Genomic DNA, 21,964 nt, shown 5'->3' with positions numbered 1-21,964 from the left:
GCAGATGACAAATAACACATTGACTTCTACCCAGCTCTGATTGACACTAAGTGTCGAGCTGTAAGAGCAGGGTCTTTGTGGTCCTAGAAATGCCAGTGAGAGAATTGGCCTAGAAGCTCTGTTTTTGAGCTACCGCGATCATGTAGGCATTCAGGGTCTGGAATGCCATAATTGAAATGGCACATACATCTGCCAACAAAGATCCTTTTGTTGCTCTTAACCTGTGGTCCAGGGACACCTTAGGAGCCGCGTAGCCTACTCAGGGAGTCTGTGACTGCTTAGAAAATGAAATACTAATTACAGATTAATAAAATGTGTATATAAATAAAGAAGCAAAATGTACCCGTGAATTATTTTTAAACATTCTGAGAATGTGAAGGAATTTGAGATTTGAGGCTAAAAATGTATTTATGATTTATAATTGATTTGTGGAAGCAGTGCTAGAGTATCAAACAGAAAATAGTATGGACGATGAGTGGTCTCTATAGAAAAGTTCCAACCTTCCGATTAAAATTAAAATGTTGATTGTAAATGTAATCAAATACATCATCATTTCTGTATTTGTTTGATGAATACTTGTTTCCTGCTTTTTTGGGGGTATTGTCTGGCGGTTCAAATCATCAAAAATACTTAGGTGGAGGTCTCCAGCTTCCAGTAATGACTGAATGCGGGTCCCCAGATTCCAATATTGATTAAGTGGGGTCCACAGAAGCCAAAAAGAAGCACTGCTCTTGACTGCTATGATGTTCCTCTGTTTTTAGACGAGGTTGAAGGTATTGGCCAATGAGGCGATTTGTCAATCGTAACTTGCGGTCCATTATAATTGCCAGGTTCTAAATCTTCTACGCAGGTAGGGGCAGCTGCCCAGAGAAATGGAAGGCCCAATTTAAAGTTATTGAAATAGAACCTTTAAGAAATCGAAGCAAACAAAGCATTCAAGGGACTAAATACAGGAGTCACCCACCCACTGCTTGCCCCTATCTCAAGGACTATGTTATGGCTATATAAATGAAACCAGTGGTGGTTCCCTAGTGCAAATGGCTATTGACTTTGTTGTCAGAGTGGTGAGTTCCTTGCCTGCTCTATTTACGTGGTCACTCCACTCTCCTAAATGAGTGAGTAGGCTAGATTGCTCAGCATAGTTTTGCATGATCGTCTCCCACTGTCTCTTTCTATATCATCAGTCCCCTCTTCGAGAGAGTGACTAGGGTCAGGGCACAACTCCTAAAAAAAGAAGTGGGGGGACTCTCCAAGTTATGTGGTGTTACAGGGAGTGACATCACGACAGGAAGTGACATCATATGTGCAGCAGATCTATCATTTGCACGCATTGCAAGATTTAACAATTGAAGCTGCTCAGTGCTTAAGCCTGTGATTTAAGGACCCTGTATAGAGAAATTAACAGCCCAAATGTGGATGAAGTTTGGTGTACAACTACATTAGTAAAGACATTGCTGTAAGCGAGGCATACTAAAACATGGCACCATGAACTAAAAAAGAGTTTGCGCATTGTAAAAAAACAAAGAAAACTGCATGCTAGAAACTACTATAGTGGTTATCAAAACTATACAATTTATTACTTTACCTAGAACACAACATTTAAATATACTGACAAGTTTAATACACGGTGACCATGATAAAGAAAATGCAAGGTGCAACCTTCTTCATCCTAGCCTACTTCCAAAACTCACTAGGAGGGTGGCTTAGCGATCCAACTACTCATTCAAGATACACAGTAATCTGTAGTTTATTAGTTCAAATCATGGCAAAAACCAACTAATCCTCCTGGTTCCGGTAAACTGAGTACCAATAACTTGGGTAATAATAATGATACAAGCTATTTACAGCACTTAGTAAGAGAGCGCGACATGGAGTGCTAAATTATAAGGAACTTATCATCATTAAAAACCTGGTTCCTTCGACGCAAAGATCCTGTATGTTAATAGAGGCTCAGTTTAAATTTCAAAAATAAAAAACTGGTACCACAGACTGCACAATGGACCATGTCTTAAACTTTAGACTAGGCTGCAGTCATGTCCATAAGGTAAATGCATGAAATAAAGCAAAGCAAATCAAGTTAGCAGCCAAATTTTAAACAATTTGTAGTTTTGTCAACACATATGTGGCCAATTTCAGGTAGACAGGAGTTAACATAGATCAGAAGGAACCCGAATTATGAAAGTAATTATATGACAGTCCACGGGGTTTAGGCAACTGAATATTCTGTAAAGAATCTAAAGCGTGTAGCACACAGAGGCTACAGCTTTCATCTGGTGTACAAGGAACATGATAGAAATTATTTTGAAAGCCTGATTTATACCTATGAAAATATGGACCAGAAAGGCACCTGCTAGTGACTAACCGCACATTCCTAGATGCTGTCTTTGGAAGGAACAGGCCGTTAACTACGCTTAACAGAAATAACCCAGAGATTTGTGTTCTTCAATACTAATTAGGTTTTAGTCTGCAGGAGACATTACCTCTGCGAGATTACTTTGAAGGACTGGACAGCAGCCAGTTATTGACTACAGCCAGTACAATTTTAGCCTGTGAACGTGAAGTTGTGCACACTGTTCCACAGGAGCATTAACCCACCGACTTTCCCTTAAGTTTAGAACTGATGGCCAAAATTATTAGCTGATTGGCAAATCCCTTACCTTGTGATGGACTTCACAAAACCGTTCGTCCGTCGCCATACTGAAAATACTTTTCCCCCTCCAGCAGCAAATTGTAACTCCTTCGCTTCGCTCTCGGGCAGGTCAGGCAGATCAAACAGCAGGCGAGGCCAGGAAAGCAAGTGGAGTCTCGTCGAGTGGGAGGGAGAGACACGACGATATCCAGATCAGGTGACTCACTGACTCGCAAAAAAAAAAGGAAAGGAGCCAGAGTACGGGAGCCCGAAAAATAAAGGGCAAAGCAGCAGGGGGTGGGACTGCCGAGTTGCGCACACACCAATCCTGTGATGACCGCTATGGCCACTGATTGGTCACTGGTCACAACGTCCACTGTTAGGTGCCTGGCAAGGTTACAAGGTGATGGGGCAGGGTCAAAGGGCAAGGCATAATGTCGATAGGTAGCGCATTTGCGCACTACACAAGAATCTGGGGAGAAAGGGTGTGAAGGAAGCCGGATGTGTGCAGAGAGCAGTTGCAAGCGCTATACTGGGAGCGAGGATAACCTTACCAGGATTAAAGTCTTGTAGCCGGGAATGTTGAAACTACGTGGTAGCCAGCCCTGTCGTTGGGAGATCATCAACGGCTGCCATCTAAGAAAGTTAGCAGCGGCCTTGTGGGCAAATGATCCCATCATAGAAAGTGTATAAACTGTGTGGTTCCTGTCACTCAAGAAACACTCCTGCCTCGCACTCCTTTTGATTTTCCTTTAATAAGTATTCAATGTAGTTTTTGTTGCTTTCATGAATATTTATTTTCAAATATTTTCATTCTTTTCAGTGATCATGCTTTTAATTTTTTGTATTATTTTCATACAATATTCCATGCATGCTTAGTTCCCAATGCATTTCAAGCATAAAGCCCTTCCTCAGGGGATCCTTGTCTGTTTTGAAGGATGAAAATATAAGACGCTAGAAGGAGTGCGAGGCAGGAGTGTTTCTTGAGTGACAGGAACCACACAGTTTATACACATTGGACATACCCTAACTGCTCAGTAGGGTAACCTACCTACGCACCACCGACCCACAAGGAAAAAACTGTATATACACTACTACACCAAACAAACCAGAAAAAGAGTGCGGAATCATACTCCAATTGGACTTCCCCATCATAGAAAGCCCAGCTTTTGAGCAGGGGGGGCAGCGTCTAACCAGTCAAATAAGTGGTGAGACACCGTCCACCCGCATTGTACTCCGACTCGTGCCCTGACTAGGGTAGATTGTTCAGCCGGACTGCCCAACATGGTCTTGCACAATCCTCTGTCCCACTTTCCCTTTCTACATGATAGGAACACTCTCCCAGTGACTAACTGGAGAAGATTTCTTATTGTGGTCATGCATTATCCTTTTTACTTGATCACTCCAATCTCTGAGGGCGTGACTGGAGTAGGTGTATCCTTTCGATGTGATCACTTTACTGTCCGAGGGAGTTAGAGGAGTGGATTGCTCAATTTTGCCTTTCATGATTCCATGACCCATTCTCTCTCAGTCAGCCGGTCTGTGTTCTGCAGTGTTTGAAGTCTAATATAGCACTAGAGCCTGCTGTAGCAGGCTCTACCGGCTATTAAAGGCCATTTCCAGCGTTAAAGGCCAGAGCCGAATACGAGGGTCTTTAGCAAGGGAGTGGGCCTTTAATGTCTGGTACAGCCTGCTACGGAGGACTGTAAGGCTATTAGAACAGTCTGCCCCTAGAAGGCAGAATGTTCTCATTTGTAAAACAAAGGCCTCTCAGAGCCCGAGGGAGTTAAAATACCCTTGGGCTCCCCGAGGTCTTTGTTCACAGCTTTTCACGTATCTGATTCAGTATCCCTCCTACTTTTTTATGATATCATACGAGAAGTTTGAGTTTTTTTGAAAACGAACAGATAGCTGTTTGAAGTCTACTGTACAGCTTAGTTTAATGCAAAGCAGCGTTGTTCAGTGACCAAAGAGATATTGCGTACCAAAAGGCTCAGCTACATACTTTCTAAGTTAGGAAGTTCACAAAGGTGCGTGCTTCGGCTAGAGAGATGTTCGGCAAAGGGAGAAAGGGCGTGTCTGTTTTTTGAAAAGCACTGTAAAGTCTGCGGAGAATAAAATTCTCACTCTGTCAGCGCTAATAAACGCAGCACAGGCCTGTCAGTATTTTGTTTTCGTTAAACCAGAGATTTAAAAAAGATTATAATAATGCTTAGATTGGGGGAAAAGCTGGAAATGAAAAGCAAACAGCGAGGTTCTAATTGTTAATTGCCATCAGAATTGCCGAACCTAATGATACATCCAAGTGTTGGCGATAAATCATAGGCTTATGAATAAGTCTCGGTTGTCAGGAGTCTGTGTACAGCCTTTCCATAACGGATGCCATTAGCAGGCAGCTTGGCAGCTGTCAGCTGTTTTCTAGTAATTAAACAGCCAATGAGCAGCTAATTAAGACATATGTGTATACAGAAGTAGAAGTGGGGTATGTTAATGAGCTACAGGAATCAATTCATTAAGTGAAAACTGTCACGCGCCCGAGCGGCGGCCAGTCGTCGCGGCCTGTGCGCGTCAGCAGAGGGAGCGCTGATGAGACGTGAATCGTGACATCAACAAAGTGCACTGCGGCTTCCGCGCGCCTAACGAGGGGGCCCGCGCCGCGCTAACTGCAGCACTCAATCATGAAAGCGCGGGAAGAGAGGCCCGCGTGAGAGGATGGCAGCCCTGTCGCCAGCCCTCCTACTATCCGCGCTTTCATGCTGACTTGCAGATAGGGACTTGCTTTTTGCCATGTCTCTGTACTTGGTTTTAGCCCTGTAAGGAAAACGCCAAGCGAATTAACTTGGGGAACGGAGATATGATAACGTAAGAAAAGCGTCTGTTCCCTAAGCTGATGGGTTTCGTTTTTCATGAACATGTCATTAGAAGTGCCACCAAACGGTCATATCCACAGCTGTCTGCTAAACCTTTCCTGGTGCCTCTGATTTTTGTGACTAACAGCCAGTATACCTGTCAAGTTGTTTTCTCCAAATGAGTATTTCATCCGTGTTCGCAGAAACCTTCGCGGAACGCTAAACAGCTGCCATTGAATAAGTGAAAGATCCAATCTGTAAAGTATTGCTGGACACGAGAACAAACTTTCGCTCCACACACTGGCCCTCCTGTGAGTTTTGCACTGATTTGTGGCAGTAGAGAGCTGGTGCTGCTCCTCAGTACTCGAGGCTGAGTGTGATATGCACTCAGTATCTTGTGGAAATCGTGTCATTAGTGAGAGAGGAGTTGGTAGCTTCCATCTAGTCCCAAATGGTTTGTTGATCAACTTACATCATATTCCCATTACGGTTTGCTTGCCTTGGCATAGTCAATGATCGGCTGTACAAAGAGGCTGAAGGATAGGGAACAAACCTTGCACTACCAATGAGCACTCCCTGTCTAGAACCTGAAGTTCAATAACTCTCACAGGACCTAAACTGTCTTCCTTCTGGTCATCCGGGTTTGCGAAAGTTATAGTTGTGCAGTTCAATGTTTGCTCACTGATTCTTTGGGCAGTTAGAATCACATAGGATTACTAGGTAGTGTTTTTATTTACTTCCACCATCCGACCTACACCTACTTCCTTCAGGCCTACCCATCCCCTCCAGATCTTCTGTCTTCTCTCTCCCTCACCTCCATCACACCTTCGCTAGTCCTCCTTGGTGTGTTAGTGCACAGCATCAGGTTGAAAAAAACTTGTTTCTTTCCGTTAGTCCCTTTCAGTTGACTGCAGAATCAGTCATTTCCTCGTTGATACAGCAGGTCTTTGATTTACAGTTCAATGAGAGAATTGATGAAATGGCCATGCCTGGAAGGAGTGAGCAGACAGAACTGTTCGTGAATGGGTTGGGAAGAAGGGACATGACAGACCAGGAGGTGAGTGAGGTAGAACTATTAAGCACTAGGACGGTAGTAGCAAAGCTGGACTGTCACGGGTCTGCATGGGGAAGATGCTGCTTAAGAACAGTGTAGCGGAATGGGAAGGATTGGAAGTTTACAGGGGTCAGAGAAGTGAAAACAGCAGCAAAATAGCAACTTTATTGTTTGTTTTCAATTCTGTAGAAAAATATAGCTTAAAATGACTGAACAAAAATATGGTGGGTAGTGAATGAATGGCCAATAAACAGAGGGGCCCTCTGCAACGAATATGGGCAGACGTCAGGGGAAGAGAACACAACTGTTAGGGGAAAAGTCCACCCACATAAATCAAACAATGGCTCATAAGGAATCCACAAATTTACATATATAGTGCAGGAGCTCACAATGGGGGGTAGCAGAAGAATCACGGGGGTAGAGGAATTCAAAATATAAAAAGTCTTTATTTTTCTTTTTTCATATTTAATTCATGTATTCGTTATTCAAAGCATAAGACATCATAACAACTCAACAAATAAATAGAAAATTATTTCTGAAAAAAATATATACATTGTATAGCATAGTTTCCCCACATCAACCTTTCCACAACCATTCATACACTAATACTTCACACATACACATGCATTCAGGTACCTGGTTGTGGGATCCTGCTTAATCGATCTGGCCTCTCTAGCAGTGCGCTATCTAGGCACCGCTGGATCCCCCTCCTGTGTCATTGTGGGAACCTCGTTGAGGAATTCTTTGTGCTTATGGAATGTACATGAATGCATGTGTATGTGTGAAGTAATAGTGTATGAATGGTTGTGGAAAGGTTGATGTGGGGAAACTATGCTATACAATGTATATATTTTTTTCAGAAATAATTTTCTATTTATTTGTTGAGTTGTTATGATGTCTTATGCTTTGAATAACGAATACATGAATTAAATATGAAAAAAGAAAAATAAAGACTTTTTATATTTTGAATTCCTCTACCCCCGTGATTCTTCTGCTACCCCCCATTGTGAGCTCCTGCACTATATATGTAAATTTGTGGATTCCTTATGAGCCATTGTTTGATTTATGTGGGTGGGCTTTTCCCCTAACAGTTGGGTAATGAATGAATGAAATAATATGAAACCTGTGGCAGCTTGTTTACTTACGCCCTTGTCAACACTTATTGCTGCCATTTTTCTTATACAAATCACTGTCTACCTCCTCCAATAATACTCCTACTATCCTCCCATTCCTGCCCTGCTCACCATCTCCTCCTCCATCCCTGCTAACTTACAAAGGCACAAAAATAACATATTGTATTTACCAATATTAAGGGCATTACAATATATATTAAAAGTTCCTTCGTAACTGCATCAGCCTGCCTAGTTCCTTCACTTATAACTCTTCCTACTTACTTCTCTCATCAGTGGTAGCCTAATAGGGAGATATGTTGAGAGTTTCAGCAATGAGCTGTGGCTCCCACTCTCAACTTGAGGCTTCATAGAGGATGGGAAATCTATAGAGGGTGACCAACCTGAGAATCCTCCTAGTTCAGTCATGCTGGGTGGGTTGCCCTTGACAATATATGTCCGCAGTGTAAGGAACACCAAAGGGAAATGTTCTCGTTCTATTCAAGACCAGTAGGCTGCAAATTACATATATATGATACAACAGAGGAGTCAAATTGTACATAAATGCAAATAAGACATGGTTGATGTTCAGGCTTTCTACTGAGCAGGTCTCTGCTTCTCTTTCAACCCAAACACACAGTAAGAAATTATAAGTTGAGGGGGGTGAAAACTCACTTAAAATAAAAATCTACGTCCTTGTCAGGGTGAATCACAACAGTCACTAAAAAAACCTATGCTTAACATTCTGGTAGCTTCTCACAAAGCAGTCAGGCTTAACTTAGAGTCAATATGTAAAGTATTTATGCTGTGCTCATATAGTAATAAAGTGATAACATAACTCAAGAAAACCCCAAACCAAATTTGAAAAATAGAGTATATTTTAATAAGTAAAATGATACCAAAACAACAAAAATCTATTTAGTAGAATCGGAGAGATGATTTGTTCACTTTTATATAAAAATAGCTCAAAAAAGCAGAAAGCGCAAAAAAAACAGAAAGTGCGAACAACGGTGATCTGGTTGCACTAGACAAGGTGGAAGTCAAAAGTGAAGGCTGACCGCAATACAAAGTGGGCTTGTTACAGGGACCAGGTTTGTCCCGGTTGAAAGTTTATCTTCTGACTGAGAAACGTTTGTGGAGAAAAAGTGGTCCTCAACAGGCAGGGCAATCTGCAAAGCTAGATCATAAGCTGGGCTCAATGAAGGTGTGTTACTGGATAACGGGGTCATGGTACAGTCATCAATGAAGGTGAGAAAGCTCGGAGTAGGAGAAGTCCAAAATCTGGCTCAAGTAAGGCTCAAATGAAATGGCCATGCGTGCCTCCAAAACCTTTTTAGTTTTTTGCATGTCTTCTCCTTGTTTAGTTAGTTTGAAAGCACGTTTATGGCTCATTTCCTGGTCTATATCTTCTGTGGTACTGTATAATCTGATAAATATAGCTAAGCAAAAAATATTTTAGTTTATTTAAAAAAAAAAAAGACTGGGGACTATCAGTTGGAAGCAAAAACCTAACGGGGCGCTCTTCCTCCACTGCACTCCTCAAGTTCCTCTGCTGACAGGATGTAATGCCCCCCTCCACACACACACACTTTAAGCGGTTATGGAGGGGAGGTTCATAAGCAGGTGTAAGCTGAGGCCAGGTTGCAAATATATAATATAATTTGTTTTGTGAAGAGTATTTGTCTCTGGTAACTATACTGTGGTAATTAGGTGGCGAACGACTTAACATGGAAGCAGATGAACTAACACAGGACTTGTGAGTTTGCTTCAGACCCTGAACCTAAAACTGAAGCCACAGTGGCAAACTCCCCCCTGCACCCCTTTCTCCACCACAGAATGTGCTAAGGGGGCCCGGAGTATCCCATATCTCACAGGTATTCACTGGCATTAGGCTAAGTGGGGGACCCCTAATGGGAGTGGGCCCGCTTAAGGTGTATTACAGTCCCCCCTTCCAAGCTTCAGGGGCCTGCACTGATGTTCTCCTTTGCGTTTAACATTTTTTATAGATTGATCAGACTAGTATGTCGGCCTGACTTTGCTTATAAAGCAGCCCCTGTTTTACACACCCTTCTCTGGGCAGCTCCAGGTTGACACCTTACGTGTCACATTTTTCCTCTTGAACTCTTTTTGCTTTGATTGGGCAGATGGTACCCGTGCTTCGGAAAGTACCTGTTAACAGTGATCTATTTCCATCCATCAATTGATTCAAATTGTGTTTGCTCAATAACTACACTCCACGCTGTTACTTGAAGCACAAAAGACCATTGTATTAGGACAAAGTTGCAACAGTTAACTTTATTAACAAAAACATAACTGCAAGTATATCACTTTCTCAATATCATACCACTCATTCTCACCAGCCATCTTCAAACTATCTCACCTGTTTCACTACTCCCCTTTCACTCTGCGACCTCCTCCATATCCCCATTCTCCGCTCTGCCCTCCAACAACCTCTCTTGAATTTCCTCTGTTGCTCATTGCATCCCGCATCCCGCCATCAGTCACCTGTGTACCCTCTCACCCGAGGGATAGAGCCACCTGTATGTGACTCCCCACCCCTCCAAAGTACTGCTGCACCAACCACCCGCAACCTGTCCTCAACGGGTACGCTAAATCATCACCCACACCCTTCCGCTATAACTTGTAGGGTGGGTGGGTATACTAAATCAAACTTCCCTACCCGGTGGTGCTAGGTGTCAGGAAGAGGCTGGGTCTAGCTGCTGTCTTGTTTTCGTCTGTCAGATTCCTTCTGACAGTGGTGAGTTTTTGGATACCGAGGCAGTAGCCTCATTACTCCACAATCATTTTGAATTTTTTAGTCGCTGTTTAGATTGTCTTATTGATGTGTGACGCTTTGTCACAGTTGAGGTTGCATCACATGGTCATCTCAGTGATGGGCCGCGGGTAGCGGTCGATTGAGTATGCAGAATTGTCAGCATGTTGAAGAGGCTGGGTCCTCCTCTCATGACACCTTTATAGCCCAACCTAATCCCTCCCTTTACCCAACCTCTTGACCCCCTCCCCACCTTGTCCTTCCGGCCCCTCGCAAAGTTCCCCGTGGGAAGACTTGTCTGTGACCTTCTCTTCCACCGGGGCTGACAATGTCATCTTCATGACCACTAAATGCATGAGACGCCAAGCACAACACAAGTAAAACTTTTCTGCCCTCATACCGTCCCTTTAAGTGCAGAAGTCTGAATATTATTTATTTTACCAAGAGTGCGAGATATCTCACTAAATATGCAAAAAAGTATCTTTTTTCATTTTTTTTTCATTTTGTTTGTGTGTTCTAGGGCTTTTTCCGGAGGAGTCAGCAAAGTAACGCCACATACTCGTGTCCTCGCCAAAAGAACTGTTTGATTGACCGAACGAGTAGAAATCGCTGCCAACACTGCCGCTTACAGAAATGTCTTTCTGTGGGAATGTCGCGAGACGGTGAGATTCTTATGCAAGCATATGAGAAATGTATGCAGGGTTTGAGTCAAGAGCGAAATTCCAGGCCCCACAGGTGAAAAACACCTGTTTCTGAGTTAAATGCCTTCGGGTGAGGAGGGATGGTGGGAATAAGAGGACTAGAATACATGCAACTTAATGATCTGCTGCCATCTAGTGGTGTGACTGTAAACGGCCGGCATCCTTCAAAATCTATAGATACATTTTGCAACACGATGTCGGGACCTTACGAATAATGCCCCACAAAAAACATCCACCCAGTTACTTACACTCCTGTTCCTTTCATCTGGTGGGTAGCTTATGAAAAAGAAAAGTGGTAAGCAACTATGACGGGTATATCAAGGGCTACTTAAACAAGCATTGGCAAAGCCTGTAACTGTAGAGCGCTGTGTTTTTTTTAAGCACTGACAAAGCAAAACCCCAGTCTCGAGCGAGTGTGAATAGGAAAGAGTGTTCTGATGCGCAATATTAAGAACCGCGATAGAGGGATGAGAAAGAGGCTAAAGAGAAACAGGTAATAACAGTAGCGGTAGAGAGGGATGAGAACTGAGGTCAGAAGATGAGATGAAGAGCTGAGACCTGAGGGAAGGAGAGAATGTTGATGTTAGGGTGCAGGGACATTGAAAAAGTGGGTCTCGGGGCAACATAGTGAAACGAGGATGGGGTGAGCAGGAGAAAAAAAGGAGGACCTCTGTGGATGCGGAAGCGAGGCCTGTGGCAGCAGGAGAGAAAGAAGCACCAGAGCTTGCGATACACAAATGAAGACAAAGTTGGGACTTCAGGCGCAATAGAAGAGGCCTGGTGTATAGAGAGACATGCAATAGAGGTGTGCAAGGGAGAGCTGCGGGCAAACGAGTGTGTGTGCGATCTGGTGGCTTATAAGAAAGAAAGGCTGAACCCCGACAGGCATGAGAAAGAGAACAAGACTGAGGGATGGATGAAGAGAAAGAGACAGAGAACGAGACCACCGGAGGCAGGGAGAGACAGACCCACTGATGTAAGAGAGATGCCTGAAAAAGGAAGAGAGAGATAGGCTGACCACAGCGCATACTAAAAAGAGAAATAGTTTCATAGACAAGGGGTTACAAGAGAGGGGTAGAGACCTGGGGCCAGATGTGCTGTTGGCTAAATACCGAGCGGTACCGCAGAAATTCTGCGTTACCGACCGGTATTTGGCTGAGAGCCAAGTTGGTGAGTTTAAACCTACTAGCAAAATACGGAATCGCAAAATTTGTGATTCCTTAATTTGCTCTTGCATTTAAGGAATCGATTCCTTAAATGCAATATAGGTAGCACAAAAGAAAGTGCACTTTAGGCTTAAGGAATCGCTAATTACCTCCAACTTCAAGTTTGTGTTAATTAGCGATTTCCTGTTAAAAAGCAAGTTTTTTGCTTTTTTTAAAGTGCCATGTGGCACACATTCATGCCCTTAGGGCATGTATGTGCGCCACGTGTGCAAACATGCAAATTTCAGGGATGTAACAGGGTGTCCTTTTGACACCCTGGCACCCTTGAAATAGCTCCCGCTATTTGCGATTCTTTAATACCGAATCGCAAATAGTGAATATCTTCCCATTCATTCCTATAGGCCTCCTAGCCCATAGGAATGAATGGATAGGTATTCCTTATTAACAAATCTCAATTTGCGATTCGTTATTAAGGAATTTTAAGGAATCGCTAATAGTTTAGCGATTCCTACCTACATTCAATTTAGCGAGTCCTTAATAGCGATTGGGAAAAAATCGCTATTAAGGACTCGCTAAATTGAATTTACCTACATCTGGCCCCTGGTAACAAGATAGACAGGCAGCTCAAGGGCACGAGAAACTAGAGCAGGGAGGGGCCAGAGTGTCACACATAGTCTGTGTTCTTCTTCTAGATTCATGTTTGCAATACAAGTGATGGTTAACAGACCACATATTTTCCTTAACAGCAATAGCACTTGAAACATGAAAAGTTACATTTCCATTATACTAATTGCAAAATCAGTAGTGTAAATGTGTCCCGTGCTGAAAATACCTGTGAGAGAATTTTGCTGAGATTTCACAGTCTAAGGATTAACACTAAGCTAAGATTTTTGGGAAATAAAAACTGCAAACTCAAGTACAGAAAACACCTACTCGGCCACACAACGTTAACCACTTGGATGCTAAGGCCTATTCCATCGTTGCCATGTAATTTCCATTGAAATCAATGGCATTTCCATGACGAGCTGAGCTCGTCATGAGCGTCGAAGGAGTTTTAACAGACTATACCTTTGCAAGCACAGGAATCACTGCTCTGCTGGATCAGCCGCTTTCTGCAAGAAGTCCTGAAACAATTTACTGACATCTGCGCTGAAATGTGATGGGGGCGTGGTGTCAGTATCAATTATAACTATCGCTCTGTGGACAATTTGGAAGGTTTTTTAAAAGTACTTCTAATCTAGCAATCAGAATCTTCAAAATCTGGGGGAAAAAATCCCCACAATAAAACTTGCAGGTCATTTACAACAAACCTAGTATCAGCTTGGATACGAACATGCAACAGTGAAGGTGCCGTAGGCGGAGGGAAATCAGGGGTGCGGTAATAAATGCTTGCTGTTAAAAGGACCTGGGATCATCCACTAAGTCTGTGTTTTGTGGATACATCGAAGTCCAATTGTATTATGAGCGAGGTTGCAGCTTTTATGGAACATGATTTTGCATTGATAGGTTATGCAGCACCAGCTAAAACTAGCATTTGCAATGCAATTGATCTCTCATTTATGCTACTTTGAGCTATTAGTACTGTAAATGTTAACGCCATTCTAACAGGGACACCAAAAGCTCACCTATCCCCACTAAGGACAGTTCTTAACATGGCAGCCCGACTCATAACTGATGTAAAAAGATTTGAACACATCTCACCAACCCTCTTCACACTCAACGGGCTTCCCATGGAAGGTAGATGTATTTTCAAACTGTTTGCATCACTCACAAGACCCTTCTCACCCAATTCCCAAAATACCTAAACAGCAGGCTAATAGAAGCAGGGAAATCCAAAACTTTGAGAAGCACCAACTCACTTCTGCTCATCCCTCCGAAACTGAAAAAGAAAACGACCCAGTACCGGTCATTCTCTGGCAAGGAACCCACAATGTGGAACGCACTCCCGATTAACCTCAGATGCAACCCCTCCTTCTCTTGCTTCAAAAAGGACCTGAAACTCTTTCTTCTCAACCAATACTTTACTGACCATGGCAACCGTCCCAGGCACCAATAACCTAGTAGATTCCCCGCTCACTTTGACCTTCAGGGATGGTGGTTCTCTGACTGTGCCAGGCACCTGAGTCCTTTTCCCCTCTTTGGATACATAAGTACTATGTCTTTTGTCTTTATGCATCCTCATGTACAGCAATGTTTTGTATTTCTTTTTCTTTTCCTTTGTGTATGTAAAGCACTCTGATACCCATGGGGCTAGCTAGCGCTATATAAGACTTTATAAATAAATAAATAATAGCTTAAATTCTCGCAAATGCGAGACCTATTGAATTGCAAATATTGTTTGTTTCCAAGCGCCTCTTTCTTTAGACGAGCCGCTTTTAAAGAAAGGGGTATGGCCTCTATTAAGTGTAAGTGCGGCATGGGACGCTTGGAAACAACCCACCCAAAAAATTGTAAAGCAATAGGTGTCACATTTGCGAAAAATTAAGCTATTGTCATTAACACTGCCAATAGCTCAAACTCTCGTAAATGCTAGACCTATGGCATTGCAAAGAAGCAGCCGCCATTGACCCGGCTGCTTCGAAAGTGAAAACGAGCATGGCACGCTGACTTTTGCTGCAAAGCACGCTGTCCCTGCAGTGAGACAAAACTCACTGAAAATATAGTGCTTACAGACTAAATAACACAGACGGTGTAACAACAGAAGTAAAAGGGTCAGTCCTCATGGGAGGTTACATATGAAGACAAGGCAGTACTAAGGAGGGACTAACAAGCCGATTACCAAATCAGAAGTCAGCATTTACAAAGTACAAAGACACAAGCTGATGAAAAATATGGACGGATAGTGGGCGGAGTTTCAAGTGCATATTCTAATACAGCATGCCTCGCAGGGCACTGCATGCGCTGCTCAAGCTCAACCTAAAAAGTTACACTGAGGCAATGTTACTTTAGAACAATCACTTTAATGCGAGGAAACAACTCATGCCTGCAGTGCACGGGGCAAACAAGTGCGCAAGGGCTCAGAAGTGAGCTGACAGCTGCCGGGCCTCACCCCAAAACAATAACATATTCAAAGCGATTTGCTTCACAGCATCATCTTCAGCATGAAGAGACAGCCACAGCCTGCTGTCTAAGGGACCCAGTAGAGTGTCATTGGTCCAATGCTTTATTTGAGCCGGTAGGAAATGGTACTTACTGTTCCTTAACATACTTTAATCCAAAGCAAGAGAGAGAAAAACACAAAAGTGGAAAGAAGTAGTAAGGAGGGAAGCAAACATGAAATGTAACCTACAGAAGGGGCAGGTGCTAGTGGGAAGCTCTGCTAGTATCTGTCCGTTCAGTTCTACTCCAGTCTTATGAATGAAATCATGTCAGTACCGATCCTGCCCTTTCTTATGTTGACATTTTGCTCTTGGGAACTGTGCACTAAACAGCCCCTGCCATTAAAGGGCTATCCTATCACGTGTGACTGTTGCAGCACATGCACATGTTTCCGAACCTACTCTGCTGGTGCTGGCCACCTTACTTCGCCAAGTTAGTCCAGCAGCCAAAAAACGGCAGAAGGCCAATGGAAGCATGTTGTGATTCATCCAATACATTAATCGCACTTTTCTCATTACAGGAGTAAATGGGACAGGGTCAAGAGCTGTATGTTTACCTGGTACTGTGGTTGCCGACCCGGCCACTAACCTTCCCAGTTCGGGTAACCCAAGAGACAGAACTGACAAGATTAAATTCTTTAATAGTTTGATTTGTAACTTTTTTGTAAGCATTTCAATTACTTGGCTGGCATCCATTTTGTGAATTGGTTTTAACTTTGGTATGGGGAAGTGGCATCAGAAGATGGCATGACGTGCCGTGTTTAGATTTATTACAGCGGCAAAAGAATAAAGTAAAAAAGTACATTCCTTTTTCCCCTGAAATTCAGCCTTGTACTCTGTTTCTGTACTGCTCTTTTGACCCTACAGGCGCATTTGCAGAAATCTTGTGTTTGTGGTTCTTCTATAGGATCATGCAGTTCACAAGGGTGTTATTTATATGGTCACGTAAGGAAGTGTCCTTGCTGACATGCTGTCTGCACTGTTCAGGCGACGAAAGCAAACACAGGAAGATAATAGATGGAGTGCTGAAACTTTTCAGACACTCACCCCCAGTCACAGATCTGGGTTGAATCCATCATCGTTCTTTAGCTCACTTCGCCACCCCAGTTCAGACCCAGCCATATGCAAAAAAGTCTTGAGCCTGATCATTTACGGGGAAGAGTCCAGCCCGAACTGCCAAGCCGGGTCTTCCCTGGACCGGAAACAAGCATCCTGGGACCGGTTTCACAGTAACACCCCTCATCAGCCAGGCTAGCTTGATTCCAGTGTCAAAGTGAGCAAGGGACCCACCTTTAGGCATACCCTGCCAACTTAGGGTGGAACAAAGCAAACACAAGGAGATAATGGATGGAGTGCTGAAACTTTTTAGACACTCACCCCCAGTACAGATCTGGATTTAATCCATTGTCATTCTTTAGCTCACTTTGCCACCCTAGTTCAGACCCAGCCATATGCAAATCAGTCTTGACCCTGTTCCCTATGGGAACAGTCCAACCCGAACTGCCAAGCCAGGTCTTCCCTGGACCAGAAACAAGCATCCTGGGAGCGATGTCGGGGTAACACCCCTCATCACCCAGGATACCTTGAACAAAGGACCCAGGTCTGGGCAAACCCTGCCAACTTAGGGCAAACAAAACAAACACAAGGAGATAATGGACGGAGCTCTGAAACTTTTCAGACACTCACCCGAAGTGACAGATCTGGGTTGAATCCATCATCGTTCTTTAGCTCACTTTGCCACCCCAGTTCAGACCCAGCCATATGCAAATCAGTCTTGACCCTGTTCCTTATGGGAACAGTTCAGCCCGAATTGCCAAGCCAGGTCTTCCCTGGACTGGAAACAAGCATCCTTGGATCATTTTATCAAGCCCATAGCTTGTCTTCTTGGTATGCCTTTTTGAATTTCCAAGTCATTTTCCTGTGCACGATCTGGTTTACTTTTATTACCTGGTGGTCATTTTGATGGCCTTCGTGAAAACCTTGATCATAGGTGAGCTATTTAATGAGTAGCGTTCCATAATGCCCAGGTTTCTTTCACTCTGCTTTTGCAGATAAATCCTTGGTTCCTACAACTACTTACCCTTTGGCTCGGTTGAGGTTTCATATTAATTTTATGCTCTTTACCATAAAATTACCAGAACTTCATTTTGGATGACACTGCCATTCCCCTAATGAGCAGTGACGGGAGAGAAACGGAGGACCGAATCCTGATTTTGAATTCCTTTGTGAATGATGCCTTTTCCTTTCTGAGCTTGAAGGAACTACATACTTCCTACAAGAAGTAAGACATGCTTGCTCTATATTTCTGAGCATGAAACTTCAGAGGTATCAGTTCTTGACCTGATAGGGATATCCAAGCAAGGGTTTCTTTTCATTTTCCTTGACCCAATACACCAAAATGCAATTCTGACTTCTCTCTGTTGCCCCTGCCCCCAACAGATAGAAAATCATAGTTTACTAAGACAGGAGGGAGTTTTTCTCTCTGCTTTCGGAACTGTATGAAGGCCACCATCAGCCCCACGGTCCTATTAGTTGTCAAATAAAGCGTCATATTTCCCCCCCTTTCAGCTTCATGTTTTTTTTGCCAGTGGATGTTATGTTGATTTGTATAGCACATTAATCACCTGAGAGGCTATCCAGGCGCTTGGGCAAGGTGTGTGAGTGTGTGGTCCCAAGATGCCTATATGAAGAGCCAGGTGAGGAGGAGTCTCTTATGTGTGGGTGAAATGTAGGCGAATGAGCAACCTCCAGTTTTGCATTTGCTGATGCAGGGATTGTGTGAGAGTGAGGCAGAGCATAGGTGTCTCGTGGGTTGGTGAAAGTGTATGTAGCTCTTCAGGTACTGGTCCTTTGTTGTATAGGGCCTTGGCAGAGGATAGTCGCCACACTGCTGCTACCTAGCAGAGGCAACAGTGAAAAAGAAAATGATAATTAAGTAATGTTAATATTATTTTCTTTTTCACGGTTACCTCTGCTGAGTAGCCGAATCGCAGGTCGGGCCATCCTCCTGAGCTTTAGGAGGAGTTATGGACATACTAAGTGCACATGACCGATTAGGCCAGTCAAACCGCCATTTAGACTTAGCATTTCTCCACTCAGCTGTGTTGTACAGTGGGTGGAGAAAAGCCACAGGCTCCCAGTCCCTGTTTGAGCACCGAACCACGGTGTTCAACCAATCCCAGTGCTTCTCTCATGCTGGGAATAGCCTTTCCAGCATGAAAGCAGCACTGGGTTCGGCATCTGGGAGCCTGCACGGTGCGTCGCGACACAGCATCAGGTACGTCTTTTTTTGTATATATATATATATATATCACAGTATTTTCATCCAGTGTAAATCCAATCCTATAGGAAAGAATAAGCGCGGACCCAAAGTTCTTTATGCCAGGTATTTTATTTTCAAGCACCCTGCATCGCCGCCACGACGCGTTTCAGCCCCACCTGGGCCTTAATCACATGACGCGTTGCGATAGTGGAAAGGAACATTTAAAGTGCCAGTGCAACCAATAATGATCAGCGGATGTGTACAAAGATAGATATGGAAGACAGACTTTCATTATCTCGATGCCGGCTTAATACCCAGGCAAACAGACTCCGGTATAGACTGCACTCATAAATAACCGCATAAATGCATAAATGTATATAGCAAGGACATGATAATACACATTAATAAATATGTATAAATATAAAGTGCAATAAGACAGGGTAAAACATAGGCATTTAAAATCAATAAACACATTCTGAGAAATGTAAAAATGCTAAAAATGCCAAAATAAATACCATAATAGTATAAATGAAGTTTTTGTACCCCAGATGTCCTGATTATACAGCAGTGTTGAGTGCAAAATAGCAAATGAAGTGCATATACATATTTTGTATACCAGCAATAAAAAAAAGGGAACTTTCATATCATCCATAAACATATAGCCCATGTGGGCATATATAGATGAGATTTTTGCACCGCTGATTTTTCCAAAAGAAACTAACCAAACCATGTATAATCTCTAAGCCAGCCGGTAAAAAGAATATACTGGTATGTGAAAGACTTATGTGATGAAATATCGTGCATCGTAACCTAAATAATACATCAATACGTGATTAAAAAGATTTTTTACACAGAATATAATACAAAGATCATGGAGTACTCCGCGTCATATGCATTTCATATTAATAAATACAATATAAATATGGATGTTTCAACACTCACAGCTAAAATCATGGGGCATATCTAGTATTTTTAGAGGCAAGTATATAAGTCTTCGCTCGCGTTAAGCCTTATTGGAAACTTGGTGTTCAATTCCAGTATGTAGCGTGTTTCTAAAAGACGGAGGGCGCCTTCACGGTTACCACCTCTACGAAGTGGCGGAACACAATCAATTGCAAAGTAACTGAGATGGATTGGGTTACTTGCATGGGCCACCTCAAAATGCCTCGCCACAGGATATGCCTGATCTTTGTTAGCTATGGCACGTATATGTTGGAGTATTCTTTTATGTACCGGCAGTTTAGTACTGCCTACGTACCTCAATGCACAAGAACACTCCAACACATACACGGCATGGTCTGTTTTACAATTAAGTCTTTTGTTAATACATACTGGCTGTGGCTTGAAAGGTGTTGTGTAATCCTTTCTGTTTTTAGCGAATTTACATGCCTTACATGATATGCACTTAAAAATGCCCTTCTGTGTTGCTAGCCAGTTTGCAAGTGCTTTTATTTCAGGGTTGTTTTTTACTAGACAATTTCCCATAGATCTGGCTTTTCTAAAAGTCAATTGAGGTGTTCGACTTTGTTGCGACAGATCTACACCAATCACAGGGTCATTTAATACCAGGTTCCAGTTTTTCTTTAGAATTCTCCTGATTGCCTTATGTTGTTTGTTATATTTGAGAATTACCCTGCTGTTTGGTTTCAACTTTTTGGGTGGAGTCTGTATATCATTCTTTGGGGCAAGCGCTTGGTCCCTAGTGAGCAATTTTGTTTTATTGTTTGCTTTTTCCACAACCAATGGGGCATATCCACATGATAGAAACCTTTGTTTGCTGTTCTCTTGGGCTGTGTGGCAATCTGATTCATTGCTGCATATACGCCGTACCCGCAGCATCTCCCCGTAGGGGATGCTCTGGATTAAATGTTGCTGGTGATGGCTTGTGGCGTGCAGCAGAGAGTTACCTGCAGTGGGTTTCCGGTACATTTTTGTGGAGATAACATTGTCTTTCATAAATACCTCCACATATAGAAATACCACTGAGGATTTACTCATGTTTGCAGTGAACTCAAGATTAAGATGGTTTCTATTGATCTGATGGGAAACATCCTTTACGACGCAACTTTTACCACGCAGTACCTTTACAACGCAAGTTATTACAACGACTTGCGCTGGAGGGCGCTGTAGGATAGGGAATAGTTTATTTACTATCCAAAACCTTCCCTACTATCCACGGGGACTGGAGTTGGAATAGTAAATTAAACTATTCCACTATCCAGCGCCCATCAACGCAAGTCACTGTAACGACTTGCGTTGTAAAGGCATGCGTGGTAAAAGCATGCGTTATAATGACATACATCCGATCTGATCAACAAAATCTATGGCCAGTGATTCGGGACCCTTCCAGATTAAAAAGAGGTCATCGATATATCTTAACCAAAGGGGTACATGTTGGTCTATGGTGTGTTTAAAGTGCCCCATGAGGACCTGCTCCTCCCACAGCCCCATTTGCAAACAGGCACAGCTGGGCGAGAAGAAGGCCCCCATCGCAACTCCCCTGATTTGTTGATAGATATGGTTGTTGAATGTGAAGAAATTTTGCTATAGGCATGTAGTGACCATATTGACTAGCATTGTATTGTGCAATGAGAGATATGCCGGTCCACGATTTAAGTAGTGTTGAACTGCCTTAATACCATCTTGATGGCGTATAGAAGTGTATAATGCAGTTACATCCATAGTTATTAAAATCAAATCATCACTCCATTGTATTCCCTGAATTTTTCTAAGGAAATCAGAAGTGTCTTGGGGATAGGATGGTAAATTCTTGACCCATTCTTGCAAAAAGTAGTCTATATATGTTGTGGTATTTTCTATAATGCTATCTATAGCAGAAATAATGGGCCTATCCGGGGGTTTAGTTTCATTTTTATGTATTTTGGGAATGAAATATAGTGAAGGAATCATTGGATGGTCATTTCTTAAAAAGCGATATTCATCTTCACATATTAACCCCCCACTTTTCCAAGCAATTAATTTACCATAGTAATCATTCCAAGAAGCCTTAACCACATTGATGTTACTTTGTTTATAGCATGCAATTTCATTTAATTGGAGGCGGGCTTCCTCCATGTACAGAGTCTGCGGCCACAGGATATATATATATATTTATGGCCCACCACCCCACCATCGCCCTACCTAGTACCATATTTGCAAACCACACAAGGCTTCGTGCTTCTACGATCATTTGGGTGGAAGTAAGGCTCATTTTGAAGGGACTGTCTTCCATGGCGTCTGATACGACGAAGCGGCTTTTGTTCGGGAGGAGGCAGTTTACACTGAAGATTTTTTGGTGATATATATATCGGGTGCGAGCAAGT

General features: G+C 42.9%; 1 protein-coding gene across 1 annotated transcript in view; it reads left to right on the top strand.

Annotated features, from left to right (window-relative positions):
* Window positions 1-21,964, top strand: part of RORA (RAR related orphan receptor A) — a 246,692-nt gene that overhangs the window by 191,263 nt on the left and 33,465 nt on the right. Inside the window, exon 3 of the mRNA XM_078680822.1 lies at window positions 10,935-11,076. Within this exon, the coding sequence (XP_078536948.1) occupies window positions 10,935-11,076 (142 nt within the window). The remainder of the gene's footprint in view (window positions 1-10,934; window positions 11,077-21,964) is intronic.

This window comes from Lissotriton helveticus, chromosome 3_1 (genome assembly GCF_964261635.1).
Source record: "Lissotriton helveticus chromosome 3_1, aLisHel1.1, whole genome shotgun sequence".
Lineage (NCBI taxonomy): Eukaryota > Metazoa > Chordata > Amphibia > Caudata > Salamandridae > Lissotriton > Lissotriton helveticus.
This window is presented reverse-complemented; position numbering and strand designations above follow the sequence as displayed.